Raw genomic sequence first — 13,422 nt, forward strand, 5'->3', positions numbered from 1 at the left:
ACTAATTTTCACCCTCAGCTGGATCTGCAGTCCATTTTGCAAAGTTCACCTCAATGTGAATGAGCCTGAGCAGCCACCATCCACATCCTGCTGCTCCAAGCGTAGAACATACCCCCTATGCTAACTTAGGCACAGTGTTAGAGCTGCTGCCTTACAGAGTCCCTGCTTCGATCCCGACTACGGGTGCTTGTCTGTACGGAGTATGTACGTTCTCCCGTGACCTGCGTGGGGTCTTCTCCAAGATCTTCGGTTTCCTCCCACACTCCAAAAACACACAGGTTTGTAGGTTAATTGGCTTGATATAAATGTTAAATTGACCCGAGCGTGTGTAGGGTGGTGTTAACATGCGGGGTGATCGCTGGTCGGTGCGGACTCGGTGGGCCGAAGGGCCTGTTTCCGTGCTGTATCTCTAAATTAAAATAATACATGCTTTGCCAACCTTCTTCTACCCCACATTTATACATCACCCTTCACACCCTACTCCTCTGAGCCCCTGTCCTCCATCCACTGTATCTCCCCCGACTCTCCACCCCCCCACCCCCCACACCATCCTCCCAAGAGTGTGGGTCTAACCCCAGCCCCAACTCCTGTCAGGTTTTCACCATCTCCGCACCTACTGCCCCAACCCCCACCCCCTTGTCCTCAGCAACAGCATTACCTCACACAGACCTCTGGCACTGTAAGGCAGCAAGTCCCGCCCGTGGAATTCTCTGCCTCAGAAGGCAGTGGTGGCCAATTCTCTGAATGCATTCAAGAGAGAGCTAGATAGAGCTCTTAAGGATAGCGGAGTCAGGGGGTATGGGGAGAAGGCAGGAACGGGGTACTGATTGAGAATGATCAGCCATGATCACATTGAATGGCGGTGCTGCCTCGAAGGGACGAATGGCCTTCTCCTGCACCTATTGTCTATTGCTGCACCACCAAATATCGGATAAGATTTTTTTTTTTTTTTTAATTCACGCTAACTACAGTTTTTTTTCCCAGCGCTCTGGTTACCCGTGGGATTAAGTGGACTATAATTTGGGGGATAGACAATGCACAAACTTTAATCGTAGCAGTCAATTTTAAAACAATTGATATTTTCCTGTGCTTATTAACTATAATGTATCTGCACAAGAATCATGGTTTGATTAGGCTGACACACAGTTAATCCATTATTGTGACATGTTTCACAGGTATCATCATTACCTCTCATTCTCTTCGATGGTCTGGTCCATATATTGGAATATGTTCTGGAATAGCTTGTGGCTCGAGAGACCATTGATTTTATATCCGTAGCTTCTCTTCCAGTACTGCTTCAGGTCACCCAAATATTCCAGTACCTGAGAACCAAACAGATAATTGGAAGTCAGTCTATTGTTTTTTAGATTTCCCAGTTAAAGCATTACTCATGCAAGGCGAGCAAAAAACAATTAAATGTGAATGAACAGGTGTTACAGATGGCTTCCTAGAAACAAAGCAATATTTCCCTTTGTGATACCACAGATGCCTGATTTACCCCTTGGAGAGCGATAATTGATTTTAAATGAGTGTACTGATTGATTATTGATTTTAAATGAAATGAGCTTTCTCCATCGCTGCTCCCACCCTATGGAACTCACTACCCCAAACCGTTAGAGACTCCCCCACACTCACCACATTCAAAACATCGCTGAAGTCTCACCTGTTCAGTACTGCCTTCAACCACTGAAGGTCACCTCACCTTCTGTCTCCTTTCTCTGTTCATTTATTTATTTACTTATTTATCTATTTATTCATTTCCCTATGTTCTCAAAATCTCTGTAAAGCGTCTTTGAGTATATGAAAAGCGCTATATAAATAAAATGTATTATTATTATTATTATTACTGTTTAGATTTTTTTCGGTATCGATGAAGAGAAGAAATTTCTTGGTCTCACTGCATTACAAACATTAGATCAGAAGACATGGGAGCAGAATTAGTCCATTCGGCCCATCGAGTCTGCTTTGCCATTTGATCATGGCTGATTCATGTTTTCCTTTCAACCCCATTCTCCTGGCTTCTCCCTGTAATCTTTGATGCCCTTCCTAATCAAGAACCTACCAATCCCTGCTTAAAAAATACCCAAAGATTCGATCACCTCAGCCGTCTGTGGCAATTAATTCCACTGATTCACCATCCTCTGGCAAAATAAATTAATTCCTCCTCATCTCCATTCTAAAGGTATGCCGTTTAATTCTGAGGCTGGGCCCTGCTTTCCTAGAGTCTCCCACTGCTGGAAACAGTGGTGTGTCCTTCTATTCTGAAGCTACAGCCTCTGGTCCTAGACTCTCCCATTAGTGGAAACATCCTCTCCACATCCACTCTATCCAAGCCTTTCACTGAGCCATTATTTGCAGTTGCCATTTTGATCAAAAACCGCTGTATTAGATTTAGATGATTCACCAGGCTGATCTGTGGCAGCACTTACTGATTTAGATTAGTTTAGAGATACAGCCTGGAAACAGGCCCTTCGGCCCGAGTCCACGCTGACCAACGATCACCCTTACACTAGTTCAATGTTAGTCCAGTTTCGCTGAGTTACTCCAGGATTTTGTGTTTATCTTTAATTGTTAAGAGCTTATTTGTAATGAATCCATTACTTTCCATTTTTACCTCTGCATCTTTCTTATCGAAAAGATCACACCAGGGAGAAACGATGCCTTTAAGGATGAATTCGTAAGTGCAGAGATAAAATGTTGCTTCCACCACATCTGCAATACAAAAATAAAAACAACATGACTATCCAGGTTTGCTGATTAGTATAAAAGAGCCAACTTCTCCGTTGATCAATGTGGGGAGGACACAATGAGGTTACAAAGGGATATGGACAGGTTATAATGAAGGGGAAACAGATAAAGTATAATACCGGCCATTCCCAGGTAATGATTAAGAGTCACGATTGTTTAATAGTCATATATACTGGCAACAGAATAATGAAATTCTTACGCGCTGCAGTTTAACAGGACCATTAACGCAATAATACGCAGATAAATATATAATAATCAATGATACTATAAATTATTAACAGTCAAAAGGACATAAAGTGCTGCAGTAACTCATCGGGTCAGGCTGTATCTCTGGAGAGCATGAACATGTGACATTTTGGGTCAAGTCCCTTCTTCAGTCTCGACCCAAAACGTCAGGTGTCCATGACCCTCCGAATTACTTACGCACTTTGTATTATTTTGTGTATTGATCAGCATCTGCAGTTCTTTGTTTCAACTATTTAAATCGAGGTGTGCAGAGGGACTCTGATATATACTAGTCCAGTAAAGTGCAGAAAATAAACATTCAGGTATAGCAAGCAATTAAGAAAGCAAATGGTACATTGCCCTTTACTGCAAAAGGGGTAGGAGAACAAAAGTCCTGCTGCAATTGGACAGGAATTAATTCACGCCTGGACATGTAAAGGAAGGAACTGCAGATGCTGGTTTACACCGAAGATGGACACAAAAAGCGGGAGTAACTCAGGGGGTCATGCAACATCTCTGGAGAAACGGGATGGGTGATGTTTTGGGTCGAGACCCTTCCTCAGATTTCTTCAGTCCAAAGAAGGGTCTCGACCCGAAACGTCACCTATTCCTTTTCTCCAGAGATGCTGCCTGACCTGCTGAGTTACTCCTGGACACGTACTGTTTACTTAGACTCCATAAACAGCTTTGTAAATCTATTATAAATTCATAATCAGAATTTATAGCTCAGTGTGATCAAATGTTTTGCCGTGACATTAGTGGCACTTCTGCGACTCACTCTCCCTCCCTCCCTCCCTCCCCTTCTCCTTCCCCCTCTCCCTCCCTCTCAGAATAATCTATCATGTTACACCAGCAAACAAAGAAAGAATATCAACTTAGCACCACCTTGTGGTTCACCCAGCACATGGCAGCACATCTCCCCAATGGACGCAAGGAGCTTGGAATTTTCATCACTCTGCAGTTTGTACATGCAACGTTATTTGCACAATGACTGGATTCTGGGGAGATGCTCACTGATTAAAACATTAGCCCGTATACTCCTTGTCAAAGATTTGATTCGAATTATAAGCGGATTTCAAAGGAAGGACAAGGAGGATATTAGTCCGGGACCTCAACTCAGTAACATCCTCCACCAAGACTGAAAGAGTGTGGGGCCAGTGTAGGAGCAAATGGAAAGGCCACATGAAGTTGGCATTCGAAGTAACAGGCGGTTTATTAAAAGCCAAAGCTGACCTGCCAAGTGCGACTTTGGTACGTACCGATTTTATATTCTCAGTTGGCAAGATTACACAGAAGACAGATACTAAAAAAACTGGAGTACCTCAGCAGATCAGGCAGCATCTCTGGAGAAAAGGAATAGGTGATGTTTCAGGTCGAGACCCTACTTGAGACCTCAACCCGAGCGAAACATCACCTATTCATTTTCTCCAGAGATGCTGCCTGACCCACTGAGCCACTCCAGTGCTTTGTGTCTATCTTCGGCGCAAGTGCTCGGAGAAACGGTCGCCAAGTCTATGCTTGGTTTTGCCAATGTACAGGAGGTCAGGTCGGGAGTAACTCAGCGGGTCAGGCAGCATCTCTGGAGGACAAGCAAGGGACCATCTATTTCCTCACATCCAGAGTTACATCGAGTCCAGAATACAAAAATAGGTCGGTCTGACCCCTTTTACGATTGATCCATTATTTATATTGTACAGAAACCACGCTCCCTGTGCAAACATATTGTTCCGTTCCTTTCTTCCCCATTTGCTTATCTGTATGCGTTTAAACAAATAGACTAGAAAATGCTAGAAATACTCATCAAAACAGGTTACCACAACAGAGAGAGGAAGCAAGTTAGCATTTAAGTCAGTGACATTTCATCAGCTCTGATATAGTGTGTTTTCAACACTATTTAAGACTTCTCACCTCCACAGTATTTGCTCTTTGTGTGCTCTTGGACACGAACGAAAAGATTAGGAACATGAATGAACGATCTAGTTTGCTCTGTTATCCAAGACATTCTCCTGCATTATCCCATATTGCTCGATTCCCTTCATCTCCATTTTGAATAAACATAATGAATGAAACTCCATGGCACTCCAAGGCAGAAAATTCCAAATTTACCACCTTTGAATGAAGAAAGTTCTCATCTCAGTCCAAAATGGTTACCCCTTATTCCGAGACAGTGAGCTGTGGTTCTACACTCCTCAGTTTCAGAGAAAGTAATCCCTTGGTCCATTGAAGCCTCAGAATTAAAGGATGTTCCTTTAGGAAGAAGCTGATGAGGAATTTCTTCAGTCAGAGGGTGGTGAATCTGTGGAATTCAGAAGGCTGTGAAGGCCAAGTCTGTGTATAGATAGATTCTTGATTGGTATGGGTGTCAGGGGTTATGGGGAGAAGGCAGGAGAATAGGGTTAGGAAGGAGAGATTGATCAGCCATGATTGAATGTCGGAGTAGACTTGATGGGCCGAATGGCCTAATTCTGCTCCTATCACATAAAATATCGCCACCAGTTAACACACCCATCCGTATCCTGTGCATGCCCTGTACGTGCCCAGTACAATTACAAGCTCTGTAATTTTGTACAAGGTAGACACAAAATGCTGGAGTAACTCAGCGGGTCAGGCAGCATCTTAGGAGAGAAGGAATGGGTGACGTTTCGGGTCGAGACCCTTCTTCAGACTCATGTCAGGGGAGGGGGTGGGACAAAGATAGGATGTAGTAGGAGACAGGAAGACAGTGGGAGAACAGGGAAGGGGGAGGGGAAAGAGAGGGACAGAGGAACTATCTGAAGTTGGAGAAGTCAATGTTCATACCGCTGGGGTGTAAACTGCCCAAGTGAAATATGAGATGCTGTTCCTCCAATTTGCGCTGGGCCTCACTATGGCAATGGAGGAGGCCCATGACAAAAAGGTCAGACTGGGAGTGGGAGTTGAACAGTTGAAGTGCTGAGCCACCGGGAGATCAGGTTGGTTAAGGCGGACTGAGCGAAGGTGTTGAGCGAAACGATCGCCGAGCCTGCGTTTGGTCTCGCCGATGAAGTGAAGTTGACATCTGGAACAGCGGATACAAATAGGTACACATCACCGAGATCGCCTTTCAATCTACTCAGCTCCAGAGAACGCTGGTCTGATCTATTCAATCTCCCCTCAAACATAAAACAGTACAGCACAAGAGCAAGCCCTTCAACCCACAATGCCTGTGCCAAACGCGATGCCAAGACCAGCACTTATCTGTGTGCAGAAAGGAACTGCAGACGCTGGTTCACACTGAAGAAAAAGTTACCCCTCAGAATCCTATTAAACCTTTTCCCCTTCACCTAAAACCTATGTTGATGTATTTATTTGTGTATTTATTTGTACTTGTACTTTAATTCCTGTTGGTAGTATTTCCAAAATGTCTTATCGATTAATGTATAATTCACAGTAGTGAAGGGATTGTGCAGTCAATAATGAAGATCTAGTTGTAATTGGAAGGATGTTTAGTTCTGCTTGTTCAGCTGGTCATTTGTTCATGTTTTTGATGAATTAGCCATGCAGCACGTGAGTGGTTTAGTGCTGTGGATGACACACAAGTGATTTTGTACTGCAGATAAATCTTTGTCATCAAATATATTGGGAAGTCGCTGTAATTACTTCTTTCCTGCAATGAAGATTATTTCATTAAGTTATAATCTTCTACTATGATTTGTGAATTTATGAATTTTATTGTTCCATTTCATGTTCATAATTTATAGGAGCAAAATTAGACCATACGACCCATGTCTACTCCCCCATTCAATCATGGCTGATCTATCTCTCCCTCCTAACCCCATTCTCCTGCCTTTTCCCGATCACCTCTGACACCAGTATTAATCAAGAATCTATCTATCTCTGCTTAAAATATATCCATCGACTTGGCCTCCACAGCCTTCTGTGGCATTTAAATCTACAGATTCACCACCCTCTGACTTAAGAAATTCCTCCTCATCTCATTTCTAAAGGTACATCCTTTTATTCTGAGGCAATGGCCTCAGTCTGGTCCGGGACTCCCCCACTAGTGGAAACATTTATTCGGTCGTTTCAACGAGGTCCCCCTTCATCCTTCTAAACTCCAGTGAGTACAGGCCCAGTGCCGTGAAACGCTCAGTACATTTAACAATTAAACACTCTTGACTCTCGATATACTGTACCAACCAGCAGCAAATGTTTAAGCTATAAATGTATCTGCCAACATTTTAGTGTCAAAATCAAGATTGAAACACATTCTCTCCTGATCTAAATAATTCTGGGTGACACCGTGGCACAGCGGTAGAGTTGCTGCCTTACAGCGCCAGAGCCCCGGGTTCGATCTTGATTACGGGTGCTTGTCTGTACGGAGTTTGTACGTTCTCCCCGTGACCTGCGTGGGTTTTCTCCGAGATCTTCGGTTTCCTCCCACGCTCCAAAGACGTACAGGTTTGTAGGTTAATTGGCTTGGTACAAATGTAAATAGTCCTTAGTGTGTGTAGATAGTGTTAATGTGCGGGGATCGCTAGTCAGTGCGAATTTGGTTCGCCCAAGGGCCTGTTTCCGTGCGGTATCTCTAAAAATTCTTTGATGCTAAACACAGTTAAAGTTGGTTTCGACTTCAAACTTAATTCTTTCACCGAATTATAAGCTTGTAAATCTGTGATAAATGACTCTAAGTCACTGCTTCATGATGTACCTCTTATTCATTTCAACCTTGAAAATGTCTTGCAACCTGATAGTTTGATTAAAATCGACCGATGGGACAAAATACAGATTAATTTCACCGATTAATTTCCACTGGATAGCTGCCAACTTCAGAGGGCTGAAACATGATTAAGAGTTTTCACAAGGGTTGATACATGAAAGAACATGCTATGACCCTAATAAACAAAGAGACCTCAGAAGCTGAGAACTGTATGAGGTCATCTCCACTGTTAACATTTTTCCGTGATTTTAATTAACTGCCAATGAACGTCTGCAAATTCTGAACTCAGCTTAATCAGATGGCATATGAGCTGTCAGTAGGAATTGGGATATTAAAGTTTAGTTTAGAGATTCTGCGCGGAAACGGGCCGTTCAGCCCACGCCAACCAGCAAACACTAGCACAATCCTATACACACTGGGGACAATTTACAATTTTACCAAGCCAATTAATCTAAAAAACATGTAGGGGTAACAGGAGCTCCCGGAGAAAACCCATGCAGGTCACGGGGCGAACGTACAAACGCTGTATAGACACCACCCATAGTCAGGATCAAACCTGGGTCTCTGGCGCTGTAAGGCAGCAACTCTACCAACGCGCCACCCAAGCCTGCATGGATATGGGGTTAATACAGGAGAGCTATCCAAAGGTAGAAGACCAGCTACGATTTTGAACAGTGGAGCAGGCAAGAAGGGATCATCCCTGCCCATTCCTGCTGTTATTTCTTTCATTGTTGTTAAGCAAGAATTATAGGACTTTGGTCATGTTTCTGTTTCCATGCCGTATAACTCTTACAACTCTAAGTGAACACAATGCCTCTTTCTAACTACTAAGCTTTCTATAGACTGGCCACTTTGTGTAGCATCTACTTCACCAAAGAGCAGTTGAAAGTGACAACACTGGCGTTCTCAGGCAGCAATACATCAACCAGAATCAAGAATTAGTCTACAATGACAGCGATGGATAGAGTCAAAAGAAGGGGAGAGGGACGAGAGAGAAGGGGGAGAGGGACAGGAAAGAAGGGGAGGGGATGAGAAATAAGGGGAGGAGACAAAAAGGTGGGGAGGAGGAGGAGGAGAAAGAAAGGGAAGGGATGAGGAGGGTGAGGAAAGAAGGGGAGGGGACTGAGAAGGGGGAGGGGGTGAGAAGGGAATGAGAAGGGGTGAGAAGGGAATGAGAAGGGGAGAGGGGTGAGAAGGGAATGAGAAGGGGAGAGGGGAAACAGGAACAAGGTACTGATGTCGGATAAGAAAATAACTGCAGATGCTGGTACAAATCGAAGGTATTTATTCACAAAATGCTGGAGTAACTCAGCAGGTCAGGCAGCATCTCAGGAGAGAAGGAATGGGTGACGTTTCATGTCGAGACCCTTCTTCAGTCTGAAGAAGGGTCTCGACCCGAAACGTCGCCCATTCCTTCTCTCCTGAGATGCTTGCTGCCTGACCTGCTGAGTTACTCCAGCATTTTGTGAATAAATACTGATGTTGGATGATCAGTCATGATGGTATATTGAATGGCGGTGTTGGCTTGAGGGGCCGAATGGCCTACTCCTGCACCTATTTTCTATGAAAAAGAAGGGGAGGAGGTGGGAAAGAGAGAGAGAGATACTTGTAGGTGAGTTACCTAGAATTGGAGAACTGAACATGTATGAAGGAGAGAGTTACTTGTAGGTGAGTTACCTAGAATTGGAGAACTGAACATGTATGAAGGAGAGAGTTACTTGTAGATGAGTTACCTAGAATTGGAGAACTGAACATGTATGAAGGAGAGAGTTACTTGTAGGTGAGTTACCTAGAATTGGAGAACTGAACATGTATGAAGGAGAGAGTTACTTGTAGGTGAGTTACCTAGAATTGGAGAACTGAACATGCATGAAGGAGAGAGTTACTTGTAGGTGAGTTACCTAGAATTGGAGAACTGAACATGTATGAAGGAGAGAGTTACTTGTAGGTGAGTTACCTAGAATTGGAGAACTGAACATGTATGACGGAGAGAGTTACTTGTAGGTGAGTTACCTAGAATTGGAGAACTGAACATGTATGAAGGAGAGAGTTACTTGTAGGTGAGTTACCTAGAATTGGAGAACTGAACATGTATGAAGGAGAGAGTTCCTTGTAGGTGAGTTACCTAGAATTGGAGAACTGAACATGTATGACGGAGAGAGTTACTTGTAGGTGAGTTACCTAGAATTGGAGAACTGAACATGTATGAAGGAGAGAGTTACTTGTAGGTGAGTTACCTAGAATTGGAGAACTGAACATGTATGAAGGAGAGAGTTACTTGTAGGTGAGTTACCTAGAATTGGAGAACTGAACATGTATGAAGGAGAGAGTTACTTGTAGGTGAGTTACCTAGAATTGGAGAACTGAACATGTATGAAGGAGAGAGTTACTTGTAGGTGAGTTACCTAGAATTGGAGAACTGAACATGTATGAAGGAGAGAGTTACTTGTAGGTGAGTTACCTAGAATTGGAGAACTGAACATGTATGAAGGAGAGAGTTACTTGTAGGTGAGTTACCTAGAATTGGAGAACTGAACATGTATGAAGGAGAGAGTTACTTGTAGGTGAGTTACCTAGAATTGGAGAACTGAACATGTATGACGGAGAGAGTTACTTGTAGGTGAGTTACCTAGAATTGGAGAACTTAACATGTATGAAGGAGAGAGTTACTTGTAGGTGAGTTACCTAGAATTGGAGAACTGAACATGTATGAAGGAGAGAGTTACTTGTAGGTGAGTTACCTAGAATTGGAGAACTGAACATGTATGACGGAGAGAGTTACTTGTAGGTGAGTTACCTAGAATTGGAGAACTGAACATGTATGAAGGAGAGAGTTACTTGTAGGTGAGTTACCTAGAATTGGAGAACTGAACATGTATGAAGGAGAGAGTTACTTGTAGGTGAGTTACCTAGAATTGGAGAACTGAACATGTATGACGGAGAGAGTTACTTGTAGGCGAGTTACCTAGAATTGGAGAACTGAACATGTATGAAGGAGAGAGTTACTTGTAGGTGAGTTACCTCGGATTGAACATGTATGAAGATTGGTACTCACCAGTGCTGATGGCGTCTGGTGACACTCCAAGCTTCTTCGCCATCTTGCCGACCACTCGGCCCATCTCGGGGCCCTGCTTGAACATGTCCAACTGGTGCAGTGCGGTGTCGTTGTTTTCCACCTGTCGGACGAACTTCTGGCAGGTGTCGAAGAAGCGCAGGAGGTGGTCGTCGACCTGCCAGCGGCCCCCTGGGCCTGGGGTTGATCCTGATCCTGATCCTGATCCTCCCTCCAGGCCTCGGATGAAGGAGCGGGTGCTGTTGACGCAGCGGTGCTTGGAGCTGGTGAAGAACTTGGGGCTCTCCCTCTCCCCCTCCCCGTCCCCCTCACGGCTCCGCGGCCGCAGGAGTGTCGGGAAGCCGGCGGACAGCCGCTCGGCCAGCGCCGCCATCTCGTTGGCGCCCAGCCGGTGGAGGCGTCCGTCCATCCTCCCGTCGTACCACATGCGCCAGGCGGCCAAGTCACGCACCAGCCCCAGGCCGGCGTCCGCCTGCTCCTTCACCAGCCGGTGAGCGTCCGCCATGCGGGGCACGTTCTTGCTGGTGGGGTAACGGGTGCCGTGGCGGATCAGGCCGCTGAGGTGAAGTTGGACGCAGCGGGCCGGTGGCCGCCATGACGGGCCGTCTCTGCCGCCGCCGCCGCCGCCATCTTCGCCAGCCCGGTATCTCGACTTGGTGCCGTAATACTCGTCCCAGGGAGAACCTCCGCCTCCACCGGCGGCCGAGGCGGACCACAGCCGCAGACAAGCCCAGAGGATGACCAGCAGCGGACGCCGGCCGAGCCCGGGGCTTGCGGCCTTGCCCCAGAGGAGAGCGGCCTGCGGAGTCGCCATGGGATCTCTCCCCCCCCCCCCTTGGCCTTGCCCCTTGCCCCTTGCCCCTGCTCCTGCCCTTGGCCTTGGCCTTGCCCCTGCCCTTGGCCTTGCCCTTGCCCCTGCCCCTGCCCCTTGCCCCTTGCCGCCGCCGCCGCCGCCGCCTCCCCCCCCCCCTGCCCCTGCCCTTGGCCTTGCCCCTTGCCCCTTGCCCTTGCCCCTGCCGCCGCCTCCTCCGCCGCCTCCTCCTCCTCCTCCCCTCTCGGTGCCACAGGACTCACGGCGGCTTCAGGCTTCAGCTTACACTTCCCTTGCACAAGGGAGGGAGTTTACACTTGCGATCAACCCGGTGTGGCTATTAGAGGGAAGGAGGGAGGGAGGGAGGGAGGGATGGATGTACAGTGGTGTTGAATTATAGTTGGCACAGGGAGAGTTACTCTGGTTAATAGACAATAGGTGCAGGAGGAGGCCATTCTGCCCTTCCAGCCAGCACCGCCATTCAATGTGTAAGAAAATAACTGCAGATGCTGGTACAAATCGAAGGTGTTTATTCACGAAACGCTGGAGTAACTCAGCAGGTCAGGCAGCATCTCAGGAGAGAAGGAATGGGTGACGTTTCGGGTCGAGACCCTTCTTTCACCCTTGTGATACCGATTTGAATTGCCAATGTATAGGAGCAATTGCTCATATTATGTGTTTAGCCATGAAGGCATCCGGAGAGGACCCGGCGGCGATGGCGGAGAGGTTGGTGCGGGTCGATAATCGCGCCGACCGATGGACGAGTACGGACGTGTGGAAGTGAGGACGCCGCTGCGGAGGGAGAAACAATGGAGGACTCGGCGTGGGGGTCCGCCGTGAGGGAGGGGGAAGCACAATGGAGGACCTGCCGGGGATGGGGGGGGAACGATAGTGGATCTGGCGCGGATACTCTGTAACTTTGTCAGCGCCCTTTATGGGCGACTATTTGCATACCTTGGGTATGCAAGCAAAGAATTTCACTATGACCTGTCACAGTGACTTGTGACGATAAAGTATCTTCACTCAACTGTTTATCATAACCAAAGCTAGTGAATGCACGATGGAACTAAGTTGATATTTCAAATTACATGGAAATATCAACTAATCATCACTATTCTTACTCTTGGCATATGTCTTTCAAGTAAATTTGCTTGTTCTGACTTTAGACTTTTCAGAGGTACGGCACAGAAACAGGCCCTCCGGCCCACTGAGTCTACACTGACCAGTGATCATCCATACACTATCCTACCCACCAGGGACAACTTTACAACTTACCGAAGCCAATTAGCCTACAAACCCATACATCTTTGGAGGGTGGGAGGAAACCGGAGCACCCGGAGAAAACCAACGCGGTCACAGGGAGAACATACAAACTCCGTACAGCCAGCACCCGTGATTAGTATTAGACCCGTGTCTTTGTCGCTGTAAGGCATCAACCTTACCGCTGTGCCACCCTGCTGCTCCCATGTTGTGCAGTCGCAATGGCTGCAGAATTGCTGGCAAAAGACTACAGCAAGGGTCTTAAAAGTACTACAATTAACAGTTTCACATTCTTGACATGCTGCATGACATCCTGAGTTTTTCCGACATTTTCTTTTTCATTTCGATCTCCAAAGTTTGGGGGGTTTTTTTGCTGATTTTTTTGGACCTTCCTCAGCTGCAGATCCCCTCAGCAAACTTTAGGAAATGGGAAACCTTACCTTTCTGATGGAACCATTGTTGCTCCACTCCAGACTACACCTTTACCAGGACACCGACCGATGAGTGGCTGTGGTGAGATCATAAATGCTATCCTTCCAAGAGAAGGTAATTGATTTGGAGAGATGAATGGGAGATATACACAAAATGCTGGAGTAACTCAACGGGTCAGGCAGCATCACTGGCGAA

At 46.2% G+C, this 13,422-nt stretch overlaps 1 protein-coding gene across 2 annotated transcripts in view; it reads right to left on the reverse strand.

The window, feature by feature from the left end:
- minpp1b (multiple inositol-polyphosphate phosphatase 1b) overlaps window positions 1–11,550 on the reverse strand; it is a 57,664-nt gene extending 46,114 nt beyond the window's left edge. For both annotated transcript variants that reach the window (XR_013548265.1, XM_078413154.1), the window contains exons 1-3: window positions 10,707–11,550; window positions 2,615–2,712; window positions 1,189–1,322 (exon numbers count right to left, since the gene is read on the reverse strand). Coding sequence is in view for 1 of the 2 variants with exons in the window: in XM_078413154.1 (XP_078269280.1) it covers window positions 1,189–1,322; window positions 2,615–2,712; window positions 10,707–11,538 (1,064 nt within the window). In the remaining variant the exon portion in view is untranslated. The remainder of the gene's footprint in view (window positions 1–1,188; window positions 1,323–2,614; window positions 2,713–10,706) is intronic.
- Between the last annotated feature and the right edge of the window lie 1,872 nt (window positions 11,551–13,422).

Source organism: Rhinoraja longicauda, chromosome 16 (assembly GCF_053455715.1).
Source record: "Rhinoraja longicauda isolate Sanriku21f chromosome 16, sRhiLon1.1, whole genome shotgun sequence".
NCBI lineage: Eukaryota > Metazoa > Chordata > Chondrichthyes > Rajiformes > Arhynchobatidae > Rhinoraja > Rhinoraja longicauda.